The following is a 15,232-nucleotide window of genomic DNA, read 5'->3' on the forward strand; positions in this document are numbered from 1 at the left end:
CGTTCCTTAGGTGCCGTTTCCTACCCTCACCTACCATAAACTGGATTTATTCTTGCTCTTCAGTGAAACAAAATAATAGTTTTGATTCCCCAGACTTCTCAGAAACTTTAATATGCGCATTATGAATTCCAGAGTGGGCATGAATAAGGCAATCTACAGTATGCTGTATTTGCCCAATCTATTCAATTATAAGTTCTTCATTTTGTTTTTAATTGTGTTTTTCATACATATTTAACGTACCTACTGACACTTCCCATACAGAGTTAGTTTTGTTCCACAAGTTACAATATATGCTTCTTAAGGCTGAGGATGGGGAATCCTGGTACTGTTTGTACCTAGTTCTGTGTAATTTTCAGACTAACACAGAGACTGTGTATTCTGTGTATTCTTTTCTCCTACTCCCTTTTTTAAAAATGTATCTTTACTGTTGAAATTATTACAGATGGCCCCTTTTTTCCTCCCCATTGACCCCTCCACCCCGCATCTGCACCACCCCTGGGCCTGCCCCCATACTATATTGTCTTCTCCTATTCCTTTTTTAAATTGAAGTATGATTTACAGTAAGATGCACATATTTTAAGTGTGTAGTCTTGAATTTTGGCAAATGCATACACCCATGTAACCTTTCCCGCAGATCAAGATAGAAAAGATTTCCATCACTCCAGCAACTTCCCTCATGTCCCTTTTTAGTAAGTCCTCCCATCCCCAGAAGCAACCCATGTTCTGATTTCTCTCACCATAGAGTAACTTTGCCTGTTCTAGAACTTTACAGAAATGGAATTTTATAGTATGTGCTCTGGTGTCTTTTGTTCAACATAACATTTTTTAAATTCATTCAAATTATTGCGTATATTAATAGTTCATTCCCTTTATTGCTGAGTAGTATTTCATTATATGAAAATATAACAGTTTTGTTATCTATTTTCTTATTGATGGATATTTGCATTTCTGGTTTTTGGCTTATGAATAAGGCTACTATAAACATTCTTACATGGTCTTTTGAAATTTCTCTTGGGTCAATAACTGGAATGGAATTGTGGGATCATAGGATAGGTCTTCATGTATCTTTGATTAGCTGGCTGACTTCCTTAGCATGTTGATTGATTACTGGGCATCTATTCAGTCTTTTGCCAGCCCTGTTAAATACTTGTGCTGTTTCCTGTATTTCAAACAGTTCTGGTTACTTTTTATTTCAAAGGCTTAAAAAGCTGCATATGAGTCACAGATACTAGGATTTTGTTTAGTCTTCCTTGCTACTTTGCATATTTGTCATTATTTTACAATTTGAACACTTTCGTATACATTAGTGTTTTTTTGCAATATAGCAGACTTAAGACAAATGGTAAGACAGGTGGTATATTCCCTCTTTAAAGATAAGAAAACTGAGTGTCACTCTTTTCAGACTTGAGATGCTTCTGTTCTGGTCCTTTTCATTTCTTAAGTAGTTTGTCATCTTCCGAAGATAGGATTATCACTGTAAGGAGAAAATTATTATTTACTTCTGATTATATTGCTTAATGTTGGCGGCATACTGAATTCCTTAGGATTGTACCATGAGATGTGTTGTGAAGTTTTCCTTATGCTTCTGGGAGACACATCCCTTTGGACAGTAAACTTTTAAATTGCTTTGTCAGCCACCAACTTTCCTACAAGGTAGTATCACAGCAGAGAGTTTGTGTCATCCTCCCCCCCCCATGAACTAGATCCTAATGATCTTTTATTTTGCAAAATATAGCATGTGTAATACTTTGGGACATGATATGATTTAAATTTATATATATTTAATGGCAGAGCAATAAATCTTCTTAAAACTGTTGAAAGTATAAATTAATTTTATCTCACCATCTAAAAAAAACAAGAGATATGATGATTGTTTTTGAAGAATATTTGTTAATAGTTCTTCTTGAATGTTTTGATACTGTTACGCCTTTAATGGAGGAAAGAAAGGGAGGGTGTTTTGTCTTGATCCGTCTCGTATGGCTCTGAGGTACATGCCTTTAGGTAAAAATAGTTTGGTTGGGGGTGCGTTTCTACTTGTTTACTCAGGAAATTTTATTTCTCTCATATATAAAATTTCTAAAACTGTTCACTCATTTGTCTTTTATAACTTTTATCTTCATGTGTTTTAGGAAGCAGTTCAGGTACTTTTGAAGCATTCTGCAGATGTTAATGCTCGAGACAAAAATTGGCAAACCCCTTTACACATAGCTGCTGCTAATAAAGCCGTAAAGTGCGCTGAAGCTTTGGTACCTCTTCTGAGTAATGTGAACGTGTCTGATCGAGCAGGGAGGACTGCATTACATCATGCAGCTTTCAGTGGACATGGTGAGGTAGGTGGTATTCAAGTAGATGGTGTTTCTTTCTCCCTACGTGCTCCCACTCCGTCACCCCAACTATTTAATGAACTTGCCTTTTTAGCCATTCATTAGTTCATGATAAAATCAAGCAAAAATATTTATCTTGCTAATTTAGCCTAATTTTCATCAGATATAGCCCATGCACTTGCTTGATTTTCATAGCCAACCTGGGGAGACAAAGGAGAATGCTGCCAACTACAACACAGTGTGAAAACTGTTCTGTCATTGGAAAAATAATCTAGGAAGACAAAGTAGTTCATTGTGCTCCCAGAAATAAAGTAGCAAAGGAGGGTGAAGCTTAGAAGACATTTTCTTAGTTTATTATCAACATTTAGTCAAGAATTCTTTGGGGACAGACCATCAAAAGAAAACAATTTAAGAAAGTAAGTATTTAATTATCTTACACAACAAGCATTATCTAATTTGAGGTGTCATAGCAAAGAGTAGGGGTTATGTGTACATAGAAGACACAGAAAAGAATGAAACACAGAATTAAAATAACCTTTGAGGCCAGCTTGTCCAGTTCTTCATTTTTATTGTAGCTACAGAAACTAAAAGAGATAAAGTGACATTCCCAAGATTCTCTGGCTGAGAGCTAATGGCTGCAGTATTATTTTTACTATTCTTCTCTGCCTTTGCAACAAAGGATTCTTGCCTCTCTGCAGTTAAGATCACAAGATGCATCCCTCTTAGGAATCTGGACTGCCCTTTGCGTTGGGTAAACTATTGAAAATATGGTTAGATGTAATAGAAATATTATCCTTGGTACATTATGATGTAAGTAGGCTGTGTAGCAACCTTTAGGACTAATCATGTTATAGACACCACACTTGTGTTTGAATTAAATTTAAGACACTTCTGGAATGAGAATGTGCTTTAATAACACTTTGGGCTATAAAAAAAGGAGTAAAACCTGTTTTTAAGTATTTTATCTTTAGACTCCAGATTTATACTTAGTTGTTCATAAAATACCAGGATACAGAGTGGCATCTTTAAAATATATTGATTCCTAACACCCACAATGGGCCCTTTTTCATATTTTATCCTGTCATTTATTGAATTATATTAAAGGATCTTCAGCAGTTAGTATAGTTCTTTTATATAAATGCAGAAAATTCAGTGCCAGAGAGAGTGAGATGAGTATTCATCAAGGGATAGTCCTGAAGAGTTGTACGTCTGAATTTTGATAACCATGTTTATTATAATTCCAGATGGTCAAGCTACTCCTGTCTAGAGGTGCCAATATTAATGCTTTTGACAAGAAAGATAGACGTGCTATCCATTGGGCAGCTTATATGGGTATGTACATTTTACATTTATATTTTTTACATTATGTATTCAGGAAAAGTTGTGCATTTTAGTTCTTGCACTTGGTGTTACGTCTGTCACTTAGGACAGTGAGAAGTCACACCACATCTGAGTTTGCTGCCCTAGTGGAACCAACCTGGTAGTGGGGAGGTTTGTCAGGACAGGAGGGCATGGGTACAGTTCTCCTAAAAGTTGTTTGAAATTAATTATGTTTACCTTCAAAAGGAGAAACATTGTAGGCATAAGCTTGGGATACATCATTTAGATTAGGGTTTACTAAAAGCCTATTCTCCTACCCACCCTTGTTTTTATGGGAATATTAAGGTAAAAGTTATGAAGATGCATTAGGAAGCCTGTTATTTTGGGCCAAGCACTGGGTCAAATAGGCACCAACAGTAAGAAACTGAAGGTTAACAGTATAGGCTTTTCACAGAAAGAAACTCAGGCTTATGGTATAGGCTTTCCTGCTACAACATGATATATGTGTTTTTGGAAAAATCTTAGGATTTGCAAAATTGCACACTAAAACTAACAGAGCTCATGGGGAAATAGTCCTGGTGCAGACCACCCAAAACCTATGCAATTTTGTGACCAAAGTAATAACAAAAACATTAATTAGTTCTTGAGGTAACTTGGACAGCCAGGGAGGAAGCAGATCACCTTACCTCAGGGTACTTTAAAATGCACAAAAAGAGCACAGTAAAAATGCTGTCTTATAGGTGAAAGTAAATCTCTAGCGTGGAGGAAGTACAACCTTGCAAGTCCTACAAGACTAGGGTTGTGCCTCTGGGAGGAAGCCGTGGATACAAGCGTTCCTTTTTCAAGTTTCTTGAAATAGAATTGAAAGAACTCCTCCCTTTGCAGCCATGGAGCTCAGAGTTTTTTCTCTTCCTAGCAAAGGGTGTCTGTCATTCTGCTTCCGCTATTCTGGCTCCTCTGGCTTAGGAAAAATCATATGTGGACTGACATATCTTCTGTATAATACTGGTATTCCCTGATTTACCACTCACATACCTGACATCTAGCTGACCACCTTTCTTACAGGCATAGCTTAGCCTCATTACTCCCTGCTCTAGGTTTTGTCTTTTTCTGTATCTCATTTAAAAGTAAAAGATTAAAGGAAGATTCAGTGGAAGATTATTAATTTTAAAGACTGTAAAATTTTAAAATAGGAAAATATAAGAAAACAAATTAACTTAAACCAGTTATTAATAACCCCAAGGTCTAGGAAAAATCTTTTGCCCATAGTAGAAATAACCAAAAGCAGTAGAATCCATCTGGAATTGCAGGTCTGGCTGTTAGGGTCGGTGTAAAGGAAGATAGAAAATGAAGGCTAATATCACCATCAGCCGGTCCCTATTTTAAAAGCCAAAAGCTGAAGACCTTGGTCTCTTGGTGTTCTCATAGCAAAGATTTATGCCTCTAGTTATGTAATGGGCAATTCTTCTGTTCATTGAAGGGTTACATCCAGAAGCAAGTCTCCTATGTCTAATACTTAATCTATAAATAAACACTTTAAAAACAAAAAGGACATGAAATGTAAATGAAAAGTTAACAAAAAGGAAATGAAATGTACAGTAAAAAATGAAAATTTAATAATAAGCAGCAAAAAAAACACGGAAATATTCACAACACAATTTCCTGAGATGTTAACAACATGAGGTTTAGGGATAAAATGATTCATGCTCGCACATTCTCTCCTTTGTTACCTGAGAGACATGTGACTGATCATACAGGTATCGGTATGAAAGGGTTGTCGGGTTAAGAAGTGGATTGTTAGAGATGGGAGACAGTTGAGAGCCAAGGTTTGACTCTATATATTTAGGGAGCAATTACAAAGTTAGTTAAATAATGATTCAGGTTTAAGAAACGTCACAATATATTATACGCTTATTAGAGAGTATTTACAGATACATGGTGCTTTTGGCTTCTAGGGCTGAGAGATAGTTGGTCAGGGAAGGTGGGAACTGACATGGGCTTTCAAGGATTAGTAGTAGCAGTGATTGAAAAGAGACATCCAAGCAGAACATCCCACATTAATGAAGGAATCCCATGAACAGCACAGAGGTGGGAAGGAAGGATAATGGAAGGAGGAAAAGGCACTGTATAGTCTAATATGATAAAATGCAAGAAGGTACAAAAGAATAATGGTTCTCCCACCTTCCAGATGCATGTTCCCCTTCCTGGCCATGTGTGGTTGGGTGGGGCTGAGACTAGTTCTGACTAATGAGTTGAAAGCAGCATCACCTCTGAGACTCTGAAGTCTATTGCCCCTTCTGGCACAGTGACCGCATTCAAAATGATGTCAACTACGTAAACCTAGGTTCTTAAATGACTGAGCAGAGCCTTCTTGCCAAGCTCTTACAGTGCTAATGAGAAATAAAACACTAATTATTTAAGCCACCGAGATTTGGGAGTTAATGGTTAACCACAGTACGTATAGTATAATCTAGCCTATTTTGATTGATAACAGGTGAGTGACAAACCAAGTTGGTTAAGGACATCAGGTGGAAATACTAGAGGAAAAAGCTATTGTTAGCTGCATGTTCTAAAGACCTAACATTCTTCTTTTTTTTTTTTTTTTTTAATATAGCTTTATTGATTTCAGAGAGGTGGGGGGAGAGAGATAGAAACATCATTGATTGGCTGCCTTCTGCACACCCCCTACTAGGGGTAGAGCCCACAATCCTGCATGTGCCTTGACCTGGAATTGAACCTCGATCTCCTGGATCCTAGGCCAGTGCTCAACCACTGAGCCACGCCCAGTCGGGCAAGACCTAACTTTCTTAAGAAAACAACTTCAAGTCACTCCCAGATTTCCAAGTAGAAGATTCCACTAAGGCAGAGAAACATTAATGTCTTACATTAGACAAAAATTAACTTCAGAACTTGGAAAGGTATTAAAAACAACCTTGAAAACAACAAGGTCTAGGCAAAAGGAGAATTATAGAATATTTTCCATATGCTCATCTATTTATTTTTTCTTCATAAACACATTTTCAGGTCACATTGAAGTAGTGAAATTACTTGTGGCACATGGAGCTGAAGTGACGTGCAAGGATAAGAAGTCTTATACCCCTCTTCATGCTGCAGCCTCTAGTGGAATGATCAGCGTAGTCAAGTACCTTCTAGACCTTGGCGTTGATGTAAGTATATAGACTAAGCAGTATAAAAGAATAGATTATTTTATATGCTTGTGACTTTATTGTTGGTGGGCATTATTTCATATTTAAAAGATTGTTTCATACAGTAATGTATATGTCTTTAACTCAGATATTTATAGTCTTTTACATAATATAGTGCACTGATAGCCGATGAAGACATGTAATTAGCCAAAGTATATTAATGGGTAAAATACATTTCAAAGGTGAATGTTTGAGTGACAGAAGTTTTACTTCTCCATCATATTCTAGACCCTGTAGCTCGGTTTCAGCTGTGGAACCAGCATATCAGACACATATGGGTTATTTTTTCTAAGTGGCTAGGTTATGGTTATTCTTACTTGACCACTTTGTGTCATATTCCCTTTAAATGACTGTAGCAGTTCACATTACAGGATATTGGCAAGAGCTAGGCAGGAAAACTAGAGACTCTTGCCCATCAACCATAAATGTTTGGTTAGGAAGGGTTGCTGCTTTATCTGAATATATCTGATTCCAGAATTGAGATAGCTAAGAATACTCATAGCTTTCACAGGCTATCTTGTAAGCATGTGTGCTTTTTACCCAAGACCATGTTTACTCTTATTTTAAGTACAATTCTGACAAACTCATCTTGTTCTTCAAAACACAGATTTTAAAAGCAGATATGAAGGAGAGAGAGTAAGGCTCTGCTAGAAGGAAGCAGTTTAGATCAAGAAAGAGATAGGTAGGTGGTAGTTTGATTGGAATACATGGCAGGACTGTAGAGTTGAATAGACCTTAATTTAAGAACTGATGTGTAGCACTTTGCCTAAAGCAAGCAAGTAATTACTAAAGTGTGGGGACCTTGAAACGTTGCAAAAATCTAAACATATTTTTAGACATCTCAGCTCATCACTTCCAATAGCTCCGTTTCAGTGGTAACTGCTTTAAAAGATCCCTGATCTAGATAAATGAGACACCTTGTTCCTCATCTCTGTTTCAAGTTCCTTTCTGGTGCAGTTTTTAAAACTTATTTTGTTGACAGTGAAATAACATTTGAAGACACTTTGAAATAAGTGGTTAGACTTAGAGCCTTTTAGTGACGTCTGGCCTCCAGTTGCATGATTTATTGGTTTCCTATAGCTGCCATCACAAATTACCATAAAGTGGGTGACTTTTAAAACAGATTTGATCTTAGAGTTCTGGAGGCTTTCAGGGAGAATGTATTCCATGTGTCCCATCTTTTGGTGATGAAATCTTGGTACCTTGACTAAAGTCACGTTACTTTTTCACTTCCCCCAATTTCTGTTACCAGGTTGGAGCCAACTACAAAGTTTGAGGGCACAGTCTCTATACAAGACTGCGTTTACTTCTGACCAACTACAAATTTGGGGGTTTCATAATTCAATAGAATTGCTCAAAAAGCTCACTGAAAGCTCTTATACTCACAGTTATGGTTAATTGCACAGCAAAGATACAAATTAAGATCAGCGGAAGGAAGAGACACATAGGACAGAGTTCAGGAGTACTCTAAACACACAGCTTCATTGGCCCCTCCCCATGGAGTTAGGACTCCTTATTCCCCCAGCATCATTGTATGACAATATGCACATAGAATCGCCACCCAGGAAGACTCACCTCAGCTTTGTTTTCAGTGTTTTTATTACGTAGACATGATTGATTTATCAATTGCCCATCAGTCTCCAAGTCTACTGATACCAAGGAACCCAAAGTCCCAACACTAAATCACTTGGTTGGTTTATATGATGTGGTCACCCCCTAGCCTAACACTCATTCACTGTAGCCAGTCATATTTTAAGATCCAGTGTAGCCAGCTCCCTCCCTAAACAAGGACACTCCTATTAGATATGCTGTATATTACCTCCCAGAAGACAAGGTCAAAGGCCACACATTTCTTTGGGCAAAGGTCAAATCCTTTACTACATAAAGTCATGTAGACTTTCACCCATTTTATTTATTAGAAAAAGAAAAACTTAAGTAGCATGAATTATTTCTCAGTATTGAGCATATTCTTTTGAGCACATTCATTTGGTAAAATGTCAACATGTAAGGCTGGAAAATATCTAGAGCCCAAGTTTGTTGCAAAAATATATTCATTAAATAGAAAAAAAGCCACTCCTTTTGGTAAATTCCTGGCCTCTACTACATTACCAACTTGAATCTTTTGTCACTACATGCGGAAAGGCTGAGAATGTGCATGTTATTCAATATTTCAGAATTTTCAGTTTGTGTTCATTTTTTCATCATCCAGAGTTAATTCTCTAAATGTCCCTTACCTAGAAGGCTTTTAGAAATACATTATTTTAGTTTATATTTTCCTAAAATATCTGTCTTGGAATTATTCAGCTTTGTCCTGAAGTAAACATCGTACATGTGAATTATATTCCTTGAGAGTATAAAATTCGTTTGATACCAAAATGCTATTTTTTAATGTTCATTATTTTAAAAGGACTTTAGAATTGTAAGCCTGTCTGTGTATTTATCTCTGTCTGTTTCTCACTTTAATAATTTGATTGCAATCACAACACTGCTAAAATAACTCACAACAATGGTAATTAGCAACACTACTTTAACACTGACATTCTTTTTTCTCCCAATAGATGAATGAACCAAATGCCTATGGAAATACACCTCTTCATGTAGCCTGCTATAATGGACAAGATGTTGTAGTAAATGAACTTATAGACAGTGGTGCTAATGTAAATCAAAAGAATGAGAAAGGATTTACTCCTTTGCACTTTGCTGCTGCGTCAACACATGGAGCACTATGTTTAGAGCTTCTAGTAGGCAATGGGGCTGATGTCAATATGAAGGTATGAAATAAAATCAGAATCCATACTGTAGTATTTAGGAGTTCACTATTTAAAACAATATCAGCAACAAATATCATTCCTCAACAAAAAGTAACCAATTACTGATACAAGAACATAGATGAATCTTTAAAGTACTATGCTAAGTGAAGCCTTACACAAGAATATATACACTATTTCCATTTCTATAAGGTCTAGAACAGACAAAATTCCATTTATATGGGGTTCCAGATTCTATAGTTTTGAAAAAAACAAACAGAACAGTCGTTGCCTCTGAGAAGAGAGATTGATAAAGAGAGGCATGAAGTGGTGCATGTAAAATTTCCCTTAGAAGGTAACCAAACAAATGTTGAGTCCTAGTCAATTCTATGTATACCAAAGTGTTTAAAGATAATATGTAGTGATATCTGCAACTAACTTTGAAAAGCATCAATAGTTGGGTGATGATGGATGGATGGATGGAGGGATGGATGGATGGATGGATGGATGGATGGATGGATGGATGGATGGATGGAGAGATTGCTATGTGATAATGCACATATAGTAAATGTTAGAACAGAATCTCAGTGGTATGTATATGGGTGTTCGCTATAATACTCTTCAGCTTTTCTGTTTTGAAATTTTTCACAATGTTAGAAAAATTAAAAGATCATTACTGATGTGTTACATATAAGGAATAGTTGCTTTTTGGGATTTTGTTCACAATCACTTTCAGAAGTGAGCATTTGAATTTTAGAAATATGTGAAAATTCTGGAGCCAAAATAAATGTATATTTACTGTATAAGTCTATGAAAAAGCATATGCAACCACGATGTTGATCATCACTACTTTATAATGTATAATCATTATTTTAGATTTTCCAAGATGCCTTCACTGATTGCTTCTGCATTTGAGTACTTTCCAAATCATATCTTGTGGTATGGAGGGGGGAAACCACAAACAAAATCGAACCATTTATGATGAGTAAAAACATTTAGCTTAAAATGTGATTTTAGAGCTTTAAATACCTAAGATTTTAGCTCCTTTTACAGATATGATGAGCCAGTATCTTTCAGACTGGTAGAGAAAGGAGTCTATTCTCTTACCTCTCTAACTTTAGAGATGCCTTAATGACCACTGACCCTCTCTGACAGCTGTAGCAGCAGCAAGTCTATCTATAATTAGGCCATTGCTCTAAATTGCCCACTCCCAGCTAAAGGACAAAACTTAAACATATCACACCCAAGGAAGGGAAGGGCATGCTTATAGTTAAAATGCCTCTTTTAAGAATATATATTGAAAGCTTTCAGTTCTCCATCAAATCACCTATTAATAGTTTAATTACAAAAAATTTACTCATAATAAGTTTGAACTGCTTATTTTGATTTGAAGAATTCCTGCTGTTTGGATAGTCAGGACCCAGAAAAATGTCTTGGGGGGTGTGGAATTTGTAACTTGTTTCCTCAAAGGCCTAGTAATATTTTTTAAATGAAGATTATTAGGCTATTTCACAAATAAAAATTTTGAAATTATATTAACATTCCTTAAAAGAAAAGATCACCAGTAAATCTTTTTAGACTCTGTGAGACCCATTTTTATAGTGGCTGTAGCTAAAATCATCTTGTGTTTTAAATATTACTTATCATGGAATAAGGGAGACTGACTTGTATCATTAGCTATTATACATTTTTTAGTTTATATAGTGCTGCCCAACAAGGGTAAAAATTAGACTTTATTTTATACAGTGCCATTTATACATGAATATTTAATATAATTTGATGATAATGAATCAGTTGATTCATGTCAGTGCTTACATAGCTGACTCCTGTACCTGTGATTATTTTTAAGTCTATATTTTCTTCTGAAATGTAGAAATGAGAATCAGTCCTACAAGAGGCTCACAATAGTTACAATGCTCAGACCAGAGGTCCTATCTGAAGTCGCCTCCTTAATGATTTAGAAAATTCATTGGTGGATTTTACACGACAAAGGAATTTTGTAACAAAACAATTAAGATGTGGTAGTTAAGAATATTTGAAGGCAACAGTCTATGATGTTGGTTTAAAAATAGATTTCATAAAAGTTGCTTTAATCTCACCTAAGAATGTATGACATCCCATTTATATGCAGTTGTCCAGTTATCTTACTGCCAAGTTCTATTGGAACATACTTTTCCTTGTTTTAATGACTTCTGAGGTACCTTTGAACTCTGAAATTATATAAAAATTGTTGATAGTTGTGAGTTTTCCACCAATAAGAATGTCCAGTAAGTTCTCACTAAATGTGATCGATAGATTCTGTGACTTTAAGCAAAATGCCATATAACAAAACTAGTTTTACCTTAGACCAATTGACTTAAACAAAATTTCCTACATCATCTCATCAACATTTTGAATCATTATTTGAGGACCTGCTGCTGCTGTATGTTCATTCAAGAATATATCTTCATTCCTAATCTGTGTTTCCTATACTTATCAATCATTGCTTATCAAATTGTTGCTTAACTAAGGAGCTAAGGCATTGACACTTGCCCTGTATATTTACTAACCTGCCTGTTTTCCTTATCAAATTCTCTCTCTCCTCGCTTCATCTCCTCCTCCTACCCCATTCTCCATTTTGACATTTCTCTCCTTATGTTGTGGATGACTAGAAATTGGAATGTTATTCAGTTTATACGTTTTGTAATTGGTTGTTTCACAAAGCACTACTTAGAGGGAAAAGGAATGGAGTGTAAAGCGATGCACTGGTTTTTTATGACCTTGGTCTGGTTTTATGACCAAGGTCTGGTTTTTATGACCTTGCTTAACGTGGGCCCCACTGTTTGTGTCACTTCAATACACACTTCCCATTCCACCCTATTCTTCTTTAAGAATAAATTGGGTCAGATAAACAAAATATCCCAAATACTTTATTTAAAATTTAAACCAAAAAGTGCTGTGATATGTGTAGCTTTTTGTTGTAGCTGCTGTTTTTGATCACTTGTGAAACCAACTCTTGGAATTTTGGTGGATCTGTTAAATTTTTGGTTTAAAACTCCTAATTAGATTCTAAAATGAGTTAAAGTGACTTAAGAAAAAAATCTACCCATTGTCTTCTCAATTCAGAAAGAAAGGAACATGCCTGCCTTTCTGCTAACATGTTGACTTTTTACTTGGACTTTTTTCCTTTGCTATATTTAGAATACTTTTTATGATCAGTATGTAGAAAGTAAAATGTTAATCCATTGCCACTTATATGCTTATAATAAAGGACTTCATCGCTTATTGTCTATGAGACTTGGTTACGTTACTTAACCCCAGGACCTGTGAAACAGGGTTAATAGTACCTGTCTCATAAGGTTGAGAAGAGTAAATGACTAATGTATAGGAAATACTTTAAAACTGTGCCTGGAACATAGTGCTTACTATATCTATAGATGTTAGCTATAATTATATTTTTTAAATTTCATCATTTTATGAACTCAAATTTTTATTAGTTTAGTTTTTGTTGTGTGTTTTTTTTGTCTCTAAAAATGTAGGTAAAAGATTAACATTCAAAATCAAGATATGTCATATAGGGAACATTTTGAAAAGAAACTACAAACTGAGATCCCTTTATTAAGATGCTTTTGTGCTTTTTTTTTTGTTTTTTTCTGGTTGAAAGAGTAACAACTAGTACATAAATAAAAACAACAAATAGAAATAATAGTTTATAATGTAACAGACACTGGTGTGTTATATGGATGTTTTACAGAGATTATTATATTTTTTCTGTACAACAGACTTATGAGATATAGGTGGTGGTTATATCCATTGTCAGTTGAGGAAATAAAGGCTCAGGAATTTAGGCAACTTTTTTTAAAATATATTTATTTGATTTCAAACAGAGGAAGGGAGAGGGAGAGAGAAACATCAATGATGAAAGAGGGTCATCAATTGGCTGCCTCCTGCTCGCCACCTGCTGGGGATCACACTCACAACCCAGGTGTGCCCTGACCCGGAATCGAGCCTCGATCTCCTGGATCCTAGGTTGATGCTCAACAGCTGAGCCACAACGGCTGGGCTAGTCAACTTTTCTAAAATTTTGCTGTGGGAAGTGACAGATGGGATTCATGCTAAGAAAATTAGTTCATAATTTTGAACAACTGTTTTACCTCCATAGTCTTCAGTTAAACTTAATGCTTGAGTGATAATTATGCAAAATAAAAATACAAGAGGATAGTCAAAATAAAACTAAGGATTACATATTATGGATAGAACAATAATTTTGAGTTTCTTTTGTTTATTTCAGAGCAAAGATGGAAAAACCCCACTGCACATGACTGCCCTCCACGGTAGATTCTCCAGATCACAAACCATTATCCAGAGTGGTAAAAAGTATTTCTGTTTGTTTTTTTTCTTAAATGTAGTAAAAACATCCACAAAATGAATGGTATTGAGGAATTGTCATAGCAGTCTATATTTTTAATATTTGATATCAGATCTCATGAAAATCAAATAATAAAGAATATAAAATGCCACGCATATGTTTCTTTCATAATTTTTAAAATTTGTTTTTAGTTTTTTTCACCTGGATTGTCGATCTAATTTCTGAAAAGAACTTTTAGGTGCATTACTTTAAAGCAATGTTTCCCAAGCCATGTTCCAATGAACTATTTGTTGGTAGTCATCGAGGTAATAGCTGTTAATGGTTTTGCAGGGGAAAGGTAGGAACAGATTCAAGATAAAATACTTCATGAAGCATTGTAGGCAATGTTCTTGATGACTCAGAGAGTGCACATTAAAGCTCTGAAAAGTCTTGTTCTAAAGAAATGTGTTTAATTTCATTTTAATAAGTGGTTTCCAAACTTACTGGACCTCAGGACACTTAAGTATAAAATCTATAACTCCAGTGCCTGGACCAATATGTACTATAAATGAAATCTAGTTAAATTTCTATATCCATCAGTTGTGCTTGAATAGCACTTTATCTTGCTTTTCATGTAATAGATTTGTCTTGATCTTTATATAGTCTAGTGTCTGATAGCATGTCCTTTATTGCAGGAGCTGTAATTGACTGTGAGGATAAAAATGGAAACACCCCTTTGCACATAGCAGCAAGGTACGGCCATGAGCTGCTAATCAACACTCTTATTACAAGTGGTGCTGACACTGCAAAGTAAGTACTTACCAAGGCATCGATGGCTGACAGGGAAACACAGAAGGAAGTGAACCTGCAGTCAATATTTCAAGTAGAAATGTGGATTTTACATCAATATTGTATTGCTGGAGTTTTTAGGGGCTTTTTCCTTTTTGTGTTTACAATGTGATACCAGCATAAAGTATTTTTATATATTTTTTAACTCCAGTTTTTTCTAGATTATGCAGTTTTGATTAGAACTTTTAATTTTTGTGCTCTATTTATTTTTAATCTAAAAGTAAATAAAAGACCCCCAACAGTTTATATACTGCATACTTTTTCATCCAAGTAATACTCTCTTTAGATGGTGGTTTTTAGACTTTGTGCTACAGAGGTTAGGGATTCCTTGGTAGCTGCTGCAAAGGATTTCTTGCCCCCTACTTTGATCAGAACAGCTCACTTTTATCTATTTTATATGTTAAATTTTCCATGTAAGATTTTGTTTGAAAGGTGGATTCTCTTGCATGCTCCGCAGAA

General features: G+C 35.5%; 1 protein-coding gene across 7 annotated transcripts in view; it reads left to right on the forward strand.

Moving 5' to 3' along the window:
* Positions 1–15,232, forward strand: part of ANKRD28 (ankyrin repeat domain 28) — a 116,626-nt gene that overhangs the window by 67,137 nt on the left and 34,257 nt on the right. For all 7 annotated transcript variants that reach the window (XR_015715698.1, XM_087824925.1, XM_087824927.1 and 4 more), the window contains 6 exons: positions 2,130–2,330; positions 3,569–3,656; positions 6,669–6,811; positions 9,409–9,621; positions 13,868–13,946; positions 14,620–14,734. Coding sequence is in view for 6 of the 7 variants with exons in the window: in XM_087824925.1 (XP_087681051.1) it covers positions 2,130–2,330; positions 3,569–3,656; positions 6,669–6,811; positions 9,409–9,621; positions 13,868–13,946; positions 14,620–14,734 (839 nt within the window). In the remaining variant the exon portion in view is untranslated. The remainder of the gene's footprint in view (positions 1–2,129; positions 2,331–3,568; positions 3,657–6,668; positions 6,812–9,408; positions 9,622–13,867; positions 13,947–14,619; positions 14,735–15,232) is intronic.

Source organism: Miniopterus natalensis, chromosome 15, assembly GCF_054644295.1.
Source record: "Miniopterus natalensis isolate mMinNat1 chromosome 15, mMinNat1.hap1, whole genome shotgun sequence".
Taxonomy (NCBI): domain Eukaryota; kingdom Metazoa; phylum Chordata; class Mammalia; order Chiroptera; family Miniopteridae; genus Miniopterus; species Miniopterus natalensis.